The sequence below is a fragment of the Vitis riparia genome, chromosome 6 (assembly GCF_004353265.1).
Source record: "Vitis riparia cultivar Riparia Gloire de Montpellier isolate 1030 chromosome 6, EGFV_Vit.rip_1.0, whole genome shotgun sequence".
NCBI lineage: Eukaryota > Viridiplantae > Streptophyta > Magnoliopsida > Vitales > Vitaceae > Vitis > Vitis riparia.
In genome coordinates, this window is record NC_048436.1 from 5,309,759 (window position 1) to 5,325,383 (window position 15,625).

General features: G+C 34.1%; 1 protein-coding gene across 1 annotated transcript; it reads right to left on the reverse strand.

Annotated features, from left to right (window-relative positions):
• Positions 1 to 11,654: 11,654 nt before the first annotated feature.
• On the reverse strand, positions 11,655 to 14,000 carry LOC117916333 (leucine-rich repeat receptor-like serine/threonine-protein kinase At1g17230). The gene is made up of 2 exons (XM_034832288.1): positions 13,697 to 14,000; positions 11,655 to 12,154 (listed from the first exon to the last, which is right to left on the reverse strand). The coding sequence occupies exons 1-2, from the start codon at positions 13,998 to 14,000 to the stop codon at positions 11,655 to 11,657; spliced, it is 804 nt and encodes a 267-aa protein (XP_034688179.1).
• Between the last annotated feature and the right edge of the window lie 1,625 nt (positions 14,001 to 15,625).

A 15,625-nucleotide genomic window follows, 5' to 3' on the forward strand; every position in this document is an offset into this window, starting at 1 on the left:
GTCTAGTGAATTATTAGGGTTGATCCATAGAAAATTATTTCTTAGCAAATTGTTACAAGGTTTTTGTTAATTTCAGCCATGGTGTGTAAAAAGGATAAAACAAATTAGTTATTGAATAACAAGAAAGCAATGTTATGGGAAAATGTTAAATAAGGTGACGAGGGCACAACTAACAAATGGAATGCAGATCCTATTCAAGTTCATGTTGGTCCAATTATAAGGGCTCCAGCTAAAAAAAATTCAAGGAAACTTTTAATGGACTGATTCACAATATTTAGGTTGAGGTGAATTTGTGGAGGCCTAAGGAAGATGTGATACATGTTCCAGAAGATTGGATTTCCATGATTCAAGCTTTGGAATAATCTAGAAGAATTCATCAAAGAGAATAGGTCCCAAATTGCATAGATTGAATGGAGTTTCCTAAATTGGTGATTATCCAATTTTTGACTCATCAAGAAGATTGGTAATCTAAAGCAATCTTTTAAGATTACTAAATTACCTTTCTTATTTATTATTATATTTTAATTTTCAAAGATAATAAATTAAAAATTCTTTTGTTTCCTTTTTACTTTGGGGTAGACACGATTTTAGGAAATAATGAATTCAATTTTCAGAATTCAACTCAGGATATTCTAGTTTCCCTTTTCTGGCTATCTACGAAATCTAGGCAGAACATTTTGGGATTTTCTAACTGCCAAATTCGTGGACCTCTTTGTATTTAAATAGACATCAACTTATTGAAAAATAATATAGATTTCATTCATAATTTTGTGAGAGAAAATTCTCTTTCGTTCTTTTAGACCTCTTTGAACGTATCGGAAAGATTCTCCTTCGACTTATCAATCAATCATTCTCTAAACAATCTTGGAGTTATTCTTGATCCACAAGTTTCTCAATTTTGTGGTGTGGATCGTATCATAAGGTGCATCTTTTCCCTAGCTCAATCCATGTCTTAATACAAGATCATCCCTTTGGTCCTTTGATCTTAAGAGAAACTACTATACTAGATTGGATTAAGCTAGGTCAAATCCTTGAGTGCCCAAACTCACTTTCAAGGTTGTTTAGTTTATGACTTTCAAAACCATGCAACAAGCATTTACTATAACAAAGACCTACTTTCACCATCTCTAGTGTGTTCGGCTGTAGGGGGATTTGAAGTTAAATTTTAAGGTTGTGTAGCCCAAACTCGCTCCAAAGGTTGTTTAGGTTGTGGTCTTCACAACTCTGAAGTAAGCATTTATTACAACAAGGACCTACTTTCACCCTCTCTAGTGTGTTTGGCTTCAAAGAGATTGAAAGTTAAACTTTAAGATTCAAACATGCTCTCATAATTGAGTAGCTTGTGGCGTTCATAATTTTGCAACATTCATTTACTATAACCATGAACTTCACTTCCCCATCCACTACACTATTAATACCAAGGACTAAATTTTAAGTTACAATGGACACTACTCCTTTCAACCCCATGACGGAAGCTAAATTTTTTCAAAGAAAATCATTAGAAAGTTTTTAACTCAAAAGTAAAATTGAATTAACAAAGAAAACAATAAAAGACTTCTTTCTTGAAATCTAAATTTCATTTAAATAAAAAAAACATGACTTTAAGAGTTACAATCAATTGTTTTTTATAGAGTTCTCTCCTAAAAAAAAAAAGCTAAGCAATCTCTAACTTTTCCTTCTACAATATGGAATTGAAGATGAGAAAAAAAAAACTTCATCAATACTCTTTGCTTCCTAATCCTAACTACCCCTAGCTCTCACTACTCCTCCTCACCTATACTTTAATTGCGTAAAAGCCTCTACTCACTCCCTATAACACACTTTGATCTAAGTCAGCACCAACCAACATTCAATCTTTTACCTTTTAAACAAGTCAAAGGAGCAAGTCGAGGGTCGGTGGAGGTTCATCACACCTTCTACCAATTAACATGTAAGACTTCCTTCCTCTTCTCTAAATTGTCACATTCACCTTCATCATTAGCTTGCATTCCCATGAGAAAGGTCATGATAGAAAGCATGGTGGTAGTTAGATAATGATGGCTTCAAGAGCATTGAGGTTTGGTGCACATATTGGGACTTCTATATTAGTATGCCATCCATGCAAGATTGTTGATGTTGTACTTCAATTAACATGGTGCACCACATGTTCATGGAAGAGAAAAGTGTTGGAATATCTGGATTACCCCACTTTAAGTCTTGGATTGTTAGGGTACATGCTACTATTATCCTAGGGATTTAGATCTACATAATTGAAGTATCAAAACATGAAACTAGATCTAGTACTAAAAAAAAATACTTCTAATTTGGATATTCCTAAATCGATTCTAGTTAGTGAAGAGTTAGTGTAGATTTTAAATACCTTATGACCTTCTATTTGATGTTCTTTTTCTAGATTCCTAGAATGTGAATGTGGGAGTCTTCTCTGGGGATTAAGACTAGGTTTCTCTTTCTTTCGAAGATTGAATAACAAAAGTTACAAGTCCTAAACCCTTAAGGGATTTATATAGGCTTGTTTGTGATCTTAAGTGACTTGAACCCATCTTGGCTTAGTTACTTAATCTAACCCACTGGATCCTAATTAATTAATAGTCATATCAGATTTCAATTAATTAATTTACCCAATCTATAAAAACCATTCATGAGCTCTTACGCAACCCTAGCATTTACCAAAATGCTTTTTATACAAATATATGAATAAAGAATCCAACTATTCTTCAAACAATGTGCCGCCAAGAAATATAAGCTTGAATTAGACCACTAGGACCCATGAAAAAATACTAGTTCCCTCAAAATCTAATTTTAAAGTTAATTTAACATCCCACTACAAAGAGTTAACTGCACTCCAATATTATATAATATTATTTAAAATGAAAACTCAAGTCCATGACCTACTAATGACTGAATGCAAGTCCCCTATGGATCGATGTCCTTAATCTAATAAGGTGAACATTATAAACCTTTTAATATTATCTTTACAATCCTTAAGTCTCAGATCATCTTCTTATATGATCAATTGATATACTTTAACTCTTTAATAACATATGTCAAATTTACTAAAAAAATTATTACAATAATAATTTCATGATCACATGTCTTTAGAATCACTCAAAGGGATACATTGTCTCCAATCCATGAGATATCATGATGTTTATCTTGAAAATACTTATTGTTACTTTTCTTAATCAATAGTGACCTACTCAGATATAGGAGTAAATTGTTAATATAATTTTTATAATTATTAATATTAGAAACGAAAGGAGTTCAATAAAAAAATGTCTCTCATTCGATCTTTTTCTCACTTCTCATACTCACGCCTTTGTTCTTCTTTGCATATATCTATTACAAACTTTTTTTCCCCTTATTATTTTCCCCTAATCGCCACCTATTATTCCATTTTCCATAAAAAAAATTTTGATTTTCTAGAAATTAATTAATAATTGGTTGGATTTGTATAAACTAACATATAATTGGTTGAGTTTGATGGACTCACATTTAATGGGTTAGGTTATTGGTTTTAATTGATTTTAGTTATTTTTTGACTTGATTGTGGGTTTGATAAGAGCATTATTGAGAGAGAAAATGATAAACACCTTGTACTTTTATAAGTCCTATAGATTATGCATATATAATGATAATTTCAATGAGTATTGACGATGTCTCTCCAATAATGTCTCACGACATACTGAACTTTGTGTCAACCTATATGATAGCTTGTTTAAGAGTAAATGAGTTTAAAAGGGTTCCTTGTGTAAACCCATATCTTTGTAAGTACTTAAAACACTTCCTTATCTTTGTAAGTGGCTTCTTATAATTATTAAACATTTGATAAATTTTTTAAAATCACTTTTAAAAATATGAAAAACAATTTAAAATGGCTTTGAATAATTATTGTTTTAAAAATCACTTTTATAATGCATTACCAAAAATATTATTAAAGTATTTCTTTAGTTTATATAGTTTATATTATATATATATATATATATCCAAACATCAAATGAATCTCTTTAAAAGTGTTTCTAACGAAAAAGCTATAAACAAAAATGTTACTTAGGGCTTGTTTGGTAGTAATTCTAGGAAATGCTTTTAATATTTTTAATACTTGAAAATTGTTATCATGTGTTAGAAATGTTAAAAACGTTTTCTAAAATCACTCATAAACTCACTCTTAGTAGTATTTTTAGAAAGCACTTCTACCATAAAAAATTGAGAAAAAAAAAACATTTTTAAAGGAAAATTGAGGATTTGAGAAAAATCACTTATAGTGTTTCTTAAAAAAAATACTTAATAAGTGATTTTCCCAAAAATATTTTTGAAGAAAACACTTTTGTTAAAAGTACTTTGAGTAAAAATACTGTCAAACACACTCTAACAAAAAACAAAAACGTTTTAACTAAAATCATTTATAAAGTAAAGTTAAGAATGCGTTTGGAAGTGATTCTAGAAAATGTTTCTAGTATTTTTAATACTTGAATGATATAAATTTTCAAGTATTAAAAATATTAAAAGCGTTTTCTAAAATCACTACCAAATGGGCTCTAAGAGTTCTATACGCACAAATTTCGTAAAATTTTGGGTCCTATGAAATTAGCAAAACAAAATAGGAAAATAATGCAAACAAAATATTTATTGAAATTAAAATATATTGTGGTACAATCTAAAAAAAAAAAAATATTCTTTTCAAAAGAATATTTTCTCTCTGATTTTTTGGCTTGATCACACTTTGGAAAACAATGATGATGTTTTCTTGATTTCGAAGATCAATCGAGGGCCACATGTGGCTTATTCCCGAATGACCTTGTTGAATGGCGAAGAACGCGTGTAGCAGTTCTTTTGTCATTTACCGAACTTATAGAGATTTGATGAAGCTCTTTATTTTGTTGTGAAACCCCTTTTCCTATACGAAGTTTACCTTTGGATTTTCTCCTTAAGATTTTTCCTGGATTTTTTTTTTATTTTTTTATTTTATGAATTTCTTCTTTCTTGTTGATAGAAGACACCTCTATTTATAGGTAAAGATAGAAAATTTGAATTTCAAATTCCCCAATTTTAGTTGCTTAATTCAAAGGATTTAGTTCCTTAATTTTAGCAAATTTTCCTCTCCGGGAGGTTTTACCAACAAGATAATAATAATAATAATAATAATTTTCTTATTATTATCATTATCCCTTTTTATAGTTGGAGATTAAGGAAACTTATCCATAAGAGGATTTTTTTTTAATTTATTCATTTTGAAGACTAAATTAGTGGTAGTTTAATCCACTAATTTTTTTTATGTCTACAAATGCCCCCACTTTAAAACGCGTCACTTCAAGACGCATCACGTACATGCATGTCATGTGGATGGGGTGAGTCTTGAAGTAATTTTTTTTTCTCAAAAAAAAAAAAGAAAAATTCTTTCCCACTTGTTTTCCTTCTTACTTTATACTTTGAATCCTCTTCAATTCGTTTTCCTTTTACTTTACACTTTCAATCCCTTCCAATTTGTCATCCTTATTTACATTTCTTTTTATATATATATATAAAGGGAATAATAGTTAAGAAACTTGACTTGAACTTTTTTTTCAAAGAAGCTATTTTGATCTTTGGGTGTTCTTCAACCCAACTTGAGAAACCCGACTTGAATTCACCGCCAGAAATTTTCACTTTTTTTTTTTGTTTTATATAAATATATCATGCCATACCAAGACCATGTGGTGGGTGACATGTCAAATTCAATGGAAACGTGCCACAATGGTGTTGCCTTGAACGTGATCACCCGCATATATATATTTGAGCTACAATTGGTGTATGGATGAAGATTTAGTAAATATCCATTTACGTGATCTCTAAAAAGTGAATGGAGATTTTCTTTTAATATATATTATACCATGCATGGAAAAAGTCAACATTCTATAATGATTTTCATACATATTTATATATATCTTGACACGTGTTCTCCTTAATTTTAATTTTATTTTTCAAGGGAAAAAAATACCTTACCTTTTTTTGAACACGTGTCAACCTTCATCACTTGCAGAAATGAATTTGATTTCACGTAATGTTAATTAATTAATTAATTAATTTTTTAATTACCTTAATATTGAGGGGATTTTTTTTTAATAAATTAAATGTCCATAAAAAAAAATGAATATTTAAACATTTGACCATCGTGTAATCAAGTCGTAGCCCTTATGCGAAGCCGGTGTCATATTTTCGGCACTTATGTGCTAAAGTTTTTACCCACGCAAATTGGCTTGACTTGAATGCATAGTGGTGTTCAAGTTTTATATTTAGTTAAAACCTGGAATAATACTTGGTATCTATACAAACAAGTTATAGCCTTAATGCTATGCGGTGTTGTATTTTCAGCACTTATGTGTTAAAGTCTTCACTCATTCAAATTGGCTTGATTTGAATGGATTGTGATATTCAAGGGAGAAAAAACCTTCATTTTTTGAACGTATGTCGGCCTCCATTATTTGTAAAGGCGAATTTGATTTCAAATAATTTAGAAACAAAGTTTAATTGAGGGTCAAAGATGACTTATTCTCAACTAAACTTGTAAAACCTTTCTTAAGCATTTTGGAGAACAAAAGAAGTCCTTTGAATTCGTCTTGATTTTCTTAAGTCTTAAAAGTGGATGAATGACACTTTTGTATTGTGTTTGATATTCTTCCACGAGCCTATTGAAGAATGTGTCAAGCTTGGACTTGATTTTAATCCAATGGTGGTAACACGTGTCTTGGGGAAAATTTAATTGAGGGTCAATGATGACTTGGTCTCAAGTAAACTTATCAACAATTCCTCAAGTGTTTTGAAAAACCCAACATTGTCTTCTTTAGCTTGAAGGTGGATAAATGACACTTTTGTTTGTGTTGATATTCTTCCACGAGCTTGTTGAAGAATGTTTGGAGTTTGATTTTGACTTTTGAAGCTTCATTTTTTATTTAGCTTCTAAGTTACATCGCCCTTTTGAGAACGCGTCATGTTGAAAGAAAAAGAACATTTGTATTTAGAGAAGTTAGCGATTTTAGTTTGGAATCTCCGAATTTGACTTCTTTAATACAAAGAGTTTGTTCATCGGTTTAAGAGTTTGCCAATATATATATATATATATATATACATATTTACTACAATTTAAGCTCTTGTAGGATAGGAGCAATATGCAGTTTAGGCTCATGCTTTAAGGAGCATCACTGGAATGTCAAGGTTTGAAAACAATTGTGGTAAAATTTGATGTCACGCCATTTTCATCACCGCTAGTGTAGGTGATGTTTGCACACATGTCGCACAATCATGGCCTTTGTCCTCAAATCGTTTTGCCCCATTTATTTTTGTGGCATAAAGTGATGAATTCTTAAGTACTTGGATTAGTGCAATTCGTGTTCCTCAAGAAGTTGTACATTTCATGGATACTAAAGAACGAGGGTAAGCATTGTAGGTTTGCTACTACTCATCATCTTCCTTGGTTTTGCTTAGTTCTGCATCGAAAGCATTTTTTCATCTTTACCTGACTTATTTTCTTCCGAATCTCATGACAAGAGACCATATGAGTTGATGTTACCATCCCTCTATGAAGAACTCTGGAGGGAAGTATTCTCCTAAGGTGATAAGGGTGATGAGCTTTTGTACCAAGAGGTCATCAACCTGTACAATCGCTTGTTTTCTTTTAGTTTCTTTTCTTCTTTCTTCTTCTCATGTCGATGAATATTTTGCTTATGTTGTTCCTTCCTAGGAAGATTTGGGTATGGATGAGAGTTTTGCTTCTTACAATGTCTTTTTCGTGTCACTAATGTCCAACCTCCTTCGTTATATGACATTGATTCATTATCAAATAAAAGTGAAAAAGGGTGTCTTGACATGACACTTGTGTTTACTTTGGTTTCGGTGACTTGCATTGGATAGTACCAGCACATGCCTCTAGTGTCTTAGGTGGAACATGTAACAAAACAGGATCGAGGGACCCAAATGTGACTGTAGCATGATTTAACTCTACTACTTCATCCAGATCCAAATGAATTCTTCCTTGTTTTGCAAGTTTCATTATAAGATCTTTTAAGATGAAACATTTCTCCACCAGGTGACTGACGATTCGATGGTAATGACAATAGTTCGGATCATTAACACTACCCATTTCTTCTAGACGCTTGCACTCAGGTAACTCAATAACCTTTTTCTGGAGCAGGTCTTCCAACATGCTAGGCACATCAGAGTCAGGAAAGGATACTTCTTCTCTAATTCCTTCAAGGTGAATTGACACCTCTCATTTTCTTGGGTTGGTCTAGCCTCTTTTACTTTTTTTTTTTTATCTCACACTGAGATTTTGATAGGAGTCGTATTTACTGTCATTGACTCTGGATGAGTTTTATTGAATTCTTATCATTTGTTTTCCCATTGTGTCTTTCTCTTTGCAGGTCAACGATAAGGTCCTTTTTAGCACCATGGTTGGCTATATTAAGCTCCATGTCATATGCTCGAGTAGCTAATTCTTCAAATGTACGAGGTTGTATCCCTTTGAGGATGTATAGGAGACCCCAATGCATTCCTTGTATGCCATCTCCACTGTCGATACCTCAGATAATCTATCTTTGCAGTCAAGGCTTAAGGAACGCCAACGGTTGATATAGTCTACAACCGGCTTGTCTTTCCATTGCTTAGTGTTAGTAAGCTCCATCATGCTTATAGTTCATCGGGTGCTATAGAACGGTTGAGGAATTCACATTCCATTTGGTCCTAACCATCGATACACTCAGGCGCAAGGTCTATGTACCAATCGAAAGCATTTCCTCGGAGAGAACGGACGAATTGTTTAACTAATAAGTCACCATCTATACCTGCATTGTTACAAGTTTCAACGAAATGGGCAACATGTTGTTTTGGATTTCCCTTCCCATCAAATGATTGAAATTTTGGAGGTTGATAACCCACAGACATATGTAGGTTATCAATCCTCTTAGTGTAAGGTTTAGAGTACATGAGCATAATCTGTGAGGGTCCACCGTACTGCGCTCTAATGGTGTTAGTTATCATGTCCTAAAGTTGTTGGACAGATAATGACGCCACTAGGTAGATTCTGTCGTTTCTCTCTCAACTTGTAATGTCCTATACACATGTGGTGCATCATTGAGATGAGATGCAACATTCAGAAGGCGGTTGAGTCCTTGACTTGACTCGCCTATATTTTGTACTTGTGCCTCAACCTTGTTTATGAGGGAGGCTATCTGCATATCCTTCTCCTCGGCCGTCTTGGTGAGTTTGGCGATGGCGCGAGCCATTTCTGCTAATTGTTCCTCTACGAATGTAGTGTCGGTTGCCATTACCAGTATAGTCATCGAGAGGAGAAGTAAAAGAGTCAGAACAATTGGAGTAGTTTTCCTCCTTTGACATTCCAATTGGCGATTCGGAGTGTGAGCCGGTGCTAGAGTTGGCATCAATAACAGAGCAAGGAGATTTATCCCCAAAGTCTTATAGTGTTTAAGGGAGTTTCCCCTTCTGCGAGGACTATGGCTCTTTGCCCCTAGAGAAACCAAGGTGATGAGTGGTTGGTGCTCATCGTGTGTTCTTACTTGTTTTAGCAAACAAGTAAACTCACTTGTTTGTTTTGTTGAGATTGAAGATGTTGATTTTGCTTTGCTACGAGTCATAGGGCTCGTAACGGTGTCATGTGTCGATTGTGCAATGACAATCTTGTCATTGCCCTTGTTGACATGCACAACTTGAGTTCTTTTGAGTGTCATCGACGTAGTGGAGATCAATCTTCTAACAAAAGAGATAAGAGACAGAGATGTCCTACCGGGCGTGCCAGAAATTTGTACGCACAAATTTCGTAAAATTTTGGGTCCTATGAAATTAGCAAAACAAAATAGGAAAATAATGCAAACAAAATATTTATTGAAACTAAAATATATTGTGGGTACAATCTCAAAAAAATAATATTCTTTTCAAAAGAATATTTTCCCTCTGATTATTTTGCCTTAATCACACTTTGGAAGACGACGATGATGTTTTCTTGATTTCGAAGATCAATCAAGGGCCACAAGTAGCTTATTCCCGAATGACCTTGTTGAATGGCGAAGAAAGCGTGTAGCAGTTCTTTTGCCATTTACCAAACTTGCAGAGAGATTTTGATGAAGCTCTTGAAGCCCTTTTTCCCGTACGAAGTTACTTTTGAATTTTCTCCTTAAGATTTTTCTTTTTTGGATATTTTTTTTTTCTGAATTTCCTCTTTCTTCTTGATAGAAGACACCTTTATTTATAGGTGAAGATAGAGAATTTTGAATTTCAATTTCCCCAATTTTAGTTGCTTAATTCAAGGGATTTAGTTCCTTGATTTTAGCAAATTTTCCTCTCCAGAAGGTTTTACCAACAAGATAATAATATAATAATAATAATAATTTCTTCTTATTATTATTATTCCTTTTTATAGTTGGAGATTATGAAAACTTATCCGAGAATTTTTTTTTTAATTTATTCATTTTGAAGACCAAGTTAGTGGTAATTTAATCCACTAATTTTTTTATATCTACAAGTTCATTTAACAATGATTCTAAAAAGTGTTTCTAATATTTCAACTACTTAAAAAGATAAAAAAAAAAAATTAAGTGTTAAAAAAGTTAAAAACACTTTATAGAATCACTATTAAACGCAATCTAAATAGCATTAAGAGTTTTTAACACATGCCTCCAACATATATCAATTACGCCCTACAGCCTAATACAACCATAATGACCTTGAACACTATACTAAAATCCTGAGGCCTAGCAATAAGAGCAGATCTTCATCTCCTTACAAGTCCATTTTGTAAGGAACGTTGACATTGGAAAAGCTCTGGAAAAATGCAGAACCAGAAACTATGCGTACTAATACCAGTAGCATATTTATATCAGTCAAAGCAAAGCTTAAGAGGCTTGCAGTACATCAAAGACTAGTTGACCATGAAACTAAACTAGCAACTTACCATGCATTTGATGATTCTCAATGCAATCTTATCAATGGCCCTCCAGTACCTCTTCCACCACTCCTCCCCATCAAATAGACTACTCCGAAAAGCCCACAAAAGCCAACTCCATAGCCAAGAATCACAACCCATAGAACAGGAACTTCTGCCTATATATCATCCTCAACATCAACTGTTACTGGAGGAGATGAAGCATTGCTGTCGCAAGTAGCCCCATCAGGAGCACCACATAAGAATTTGTTCCCAATGTATGCCGACCCATCTTCGTTCAGTCTTTCAAAATGTCGGCCTGCTGGAATTTTCCCACTCAAATTGCTGTAAGACAAATTCAAAGTAGTGAGAGCATCTAACATACTTAATGCTGTTGGGATCTCTCCCCTCAAGTTGTTGAAGCTAAGGTCCAGTGACTCCAAGCTTTCATGCTGCCAATGCTATCTGGGATCATACCAGAGAGACTGTTATGTGAGATGTTGAGCATAAAAAGTACCTCCAAAAGGCCGATCTCCAGTGGAATATTGCCTGTGAATTTGTTGCATGAGAAATCTATTCCATTATGGTACATTCGAACCACATCATATTGAAGCAACAATCCCTTGGCCACCATGTTCAATTCCACCCCAAAACACATTGCTGAGTTGATATAACCAAGAATATCTCCATCTTCTCGTTCCCTCAGCAACTTTAAACCATCTAGTTTCTCTGGTAGGGGACCAAATAGTTAATTGTTTGAGAAGTCCAGAAATTGCAGTTTTTCTAGCTTGTTAATCTCTGCTGGGATTGAGTCATTGAAGGAGTTTGATCTTAACACAAGAATATGGAGGTTTTTGAGGTCTCCAATGAATCTGGGAATCTTTCCTTCTAATCTGTAATTCGCCAACATCAGAACCTCCAACTTCTCAAGTTTCTGAATGAAACTTGGGAAAGGGCCATCAAAGTGATTGTCACTTAATTCTAGATGGGTAAGATATTTTGCAGCCTTGAGTACATTTGGAATGTTTCCACTGAGTTTGTTCCCTCCAAGGTTGAGGACAAGAAGATATGTACAATTTCCTACACTGATAGGGATTCTTCCCACCAGCATGTTATTAGAAAGATCAAGGAGCAATAGAACATTATCTGGGCCACAGAAAGAGAGCGGGATCTTACCAAAGAGTTTGTTGTCCGACAGTAAGAAGAATCTAATATTTCCAAGTCCTTGAATCTGTGCTGGTATATGGCCTGTAAAATTGTTCCCAGATAAATTGATGTTCTCTATGTCTTTAAACTCCAGAGGAATATGCCCTGAAGACTGTTCCTGGCTAAATTTAATGTCCCATGCCAGATGTACGAGTGAAGCTGAATAATGGGTGGAAGAACTCCTTTCAGCTTGTTGAAAGAAAGATCTAAATAATTAAGCTTGGGGAGATTGAACAGCCAAGATGGGATTGTTCCTGATAGACTGTTGTTTGCCAAACTCAAGAATGCAAGTTGGGTCAGATTTGACAGAAAGTCTGGGATACCTCCTCCTATGTCACATGAGCTTAGCTCCAAGAATTGGGGATGGAAGATAGGTAGAAAAGGGGATTGATCTACTTTCAAAGTTAGTCCACTACTTCCTAAACCAATGAGTTCAGGTGTGGAATTATGGAACAAAGACATCAAGGAAGGAATGGTTCCATTCAATTATTGCCACTAACGAACAATTGAATGAGGTTTGTAATCTGGCTGATGCAATCAGGTAATCTTCCTGTGAGAGAATTGAAAGCCAAAAGAAGATATTGAAGTGATGAGATCTTGCAAATTGAATCTGGGATTGGACCATCAAGAGAATTTTCCATTAAAGACACAAGTTGAAGGCTGTTCAAATTCTGGAATAACTGTGATAGATGACCTGTTATGTAGTTGAAATCAAGCTGTAATATTTCCAACTCTGAAAGGTCTGCCTTGGAAGAAAGAACAGACCCCTGAATTCCACAGTTACGAGCAGTGAATTGAACCAATGAAGTGGTGTTGGTGAATGACGCTGGGATAGATCCAATAACTTGAGTAGACTTAATATCAAGTCTTTCTAATGGGTCCAAGGGACTGCAAACATTGAACTTAGATTAATGGCAATGTCTAGGTTGTTACCCACATAAAGTTCTTGCAATTGAGGAAGGAAAGGGATTGAACCATGTAGATTAGTACTAGAAAGATCAAGGACTGAAAGGGCAGTTAGATTTGCTAGCTCTTTTGGGATGGCAGAGGCAAGAGAGTTGAATCCATTCTCAGAGAATGGAGATAAAGTTGAGACTGGTTTACTGGAACCATGCCAAAAACTCCACAATTGGAGAGGTGAAGCAACCTGAGGTCTGAAAGAATAGATAATGGTTCAGCCCATTTGGATGACTGGGATGCCTTGGATAGATCAAGACCACTCAATCTTAGTTCCCTGAGATTGCGAAGCCCCACAACCAATCTAAATTTGAGGAAGAAATATGGCCAAAATAGATGTAACTAGAAAGCAAACCACCCGTCACCCTTAATGAAGATGTCAAATTATATGAAATAGATGACTCATCAACTATCTTCAAGGAACAAGAAAGGTCCAGCCATCTCAGAGAAGTGAGGTTTGCAAACTGGGTTGTAATGGAGTCACTAAACATATCATTTTCAAGGCTGAGGTAAGTGAGCCTTGTGAGATTTGAGAATCAGTAGGCAACTTTGAAAACATGAAATCGTTAAAACTGAGGTCAAGGTAGCGGAGATGATGAAGGGTGGAGAGAGATGGAGAAATAGTACCCTGAACAGCAGTACTGGTCTTGGAGTCTGAAGTGGAAACAAGTTGTGAGTTGATGTTGAGTATGAAGCTGTCTGGATTGGGATTCCGGAGGTTGACAGCTATAACATGCAGTAAGTCTGAACACCGAATGCCAAGCCGGCTGCAGCAGTTTTGCCCTTGCCATGAAGACCAGTGATTTGAATGGTCTGCAAGAAAGGATTTAAAGTTCAACAGAGCTGCCCTTTCCTCATGGCAACCATCAGTAACACACACAATGGATAGGAGGAGGAAGATAAAGGAAGCAAAATCGTCTTGTAGTTTCATGGTTAGCTCTCTGGTGTGACCAATTAAGGCATGTACTACTTATATACAAGGAGGAAGATGGTGCTTGTGAGTGAGTTTTCCTCACTATGACGTGACAATATGTCCAATATTATTGATTGTAACTGTTGAGCGGGCATCAAGCAAGGAAATGGCATGGATTAATCTCTGCTTTGAATTTTTCATATCAAGGTTATCATCCTATGCAATGGCTGATGTATCCATTATTTTACAGGTTTATATACCGTAGCTGAGGTAACACTCAGATTTTCGTTCTTATTTTACCTTATTTTAAAGGTTTATGATGAGGTAAGGGTCAGATTTTCTTTCTTATTTCACAGGTTTGTTTTGAATTATTCCAAAGAATTTTGAATTGTTCGATTGGAACAATTCAAAACAAGCATTTTCAATGAATGTTGATACAAGAAATGATTGATGATTGCAAGCACAATGTTCTTATTGTATTCTATGGGATTGTAGGGACGAGGATTAACTCTGATACAATTTATAACAACATTTGAAGGACTTCTTTCCCTATATCCAATGCGAGATATTACAATTACCCCCATTACAATATTAAACATATAAATACCTTTTATAGGATCAGGTTGCAGGACCAGACAAACAAATATTCTTCACAAAGTTGAATGTATAAAGTTGTGGGACTAGACAAAGAAATGCCCCTTTTAAAGTCAAAGATAGAGAATCACACTTTGGATCAATAATTGTTTTTGACACTATTTTAAAACGATTCGTTCGCTTTCATGTAAATATTATCTGCTTTGAATTTAATGATGCTTATGACTTTAAATGTATCTATACTATTAGGAGTTCATTGTATATATAGTATTAAGAACTTCTTCCCTTATCTGAAGTAGAATATCATAATTTCTCGACAAACTTCTTTATATGCATAAAGAATTTAAACAAGGAAATTACTTGGTTTCGACTTGCAATAGAATGTTTCTCAATTCATAATGTGAATAGCTTTCGAAAATTGGTTGTATAGAAGGTGTAAATTCTTAACTCGTTAAGGAGAAACCAAAAATTCAACAAAGGTTTAGCCTAGTTAGAACCTTGAAAATAATAGCAAGTCTTCATTGGGAGCACATCATTAGCCCCGGTTTAAAAACAGTTGGTGAATTTTAAATGCGTGTAGGTGTCCCCTCTTTTATTGCTTATACACTGACGCTGACCAATGCAAACATCTCCAAGTATTCTCCATTTTCAAATTTTCAAATAAACAAATGAAGGAGTCGGTCATTTGAAAACCGTTCTTAAAAACAAAACTCTTTTGAAAGCTTGAATATGAAAAATGAGTTTATTTGTCAATTGCTCTCAAAAGGTCTTCTTCAACTTACTTCCATGTCATTCACACCCAATTATTAGGGAGTGTTTGATAAAACTTAATATTTATTACTTAATAACTTAGATTGACTTTAAATTAAATTAGTAACTTAAAATTTATTACTTAATTCTTATTTTAAATATTAAAGTTATTTGATAAAATTAACTTAAAATTTATTCTAAATCATCAAATTAATATATTTATCATTATAAATTATTACTATAACAAACAGATCGAGTAACAATGAAGGTAATAGAGTAGTAAAAGCAATCATTGAGAT

Bases quoted from the DNA above. Each gene is read 5' to 3' on its own strand.
- LOC117916333 (XM_034832288.1), bottom strand. From the start codon at position 14,000: ATGAAACTACAAGACGATTTTGCTTCCTTTATCTTCCTCCTCCTATCC. The intron at 12,155-13,696 runs GTACTATTTCTC...ACAATTTTACAG, and splicing joins GACCAGTACTGCTGTTCAGG to GCCATATACCAGCACAGATT.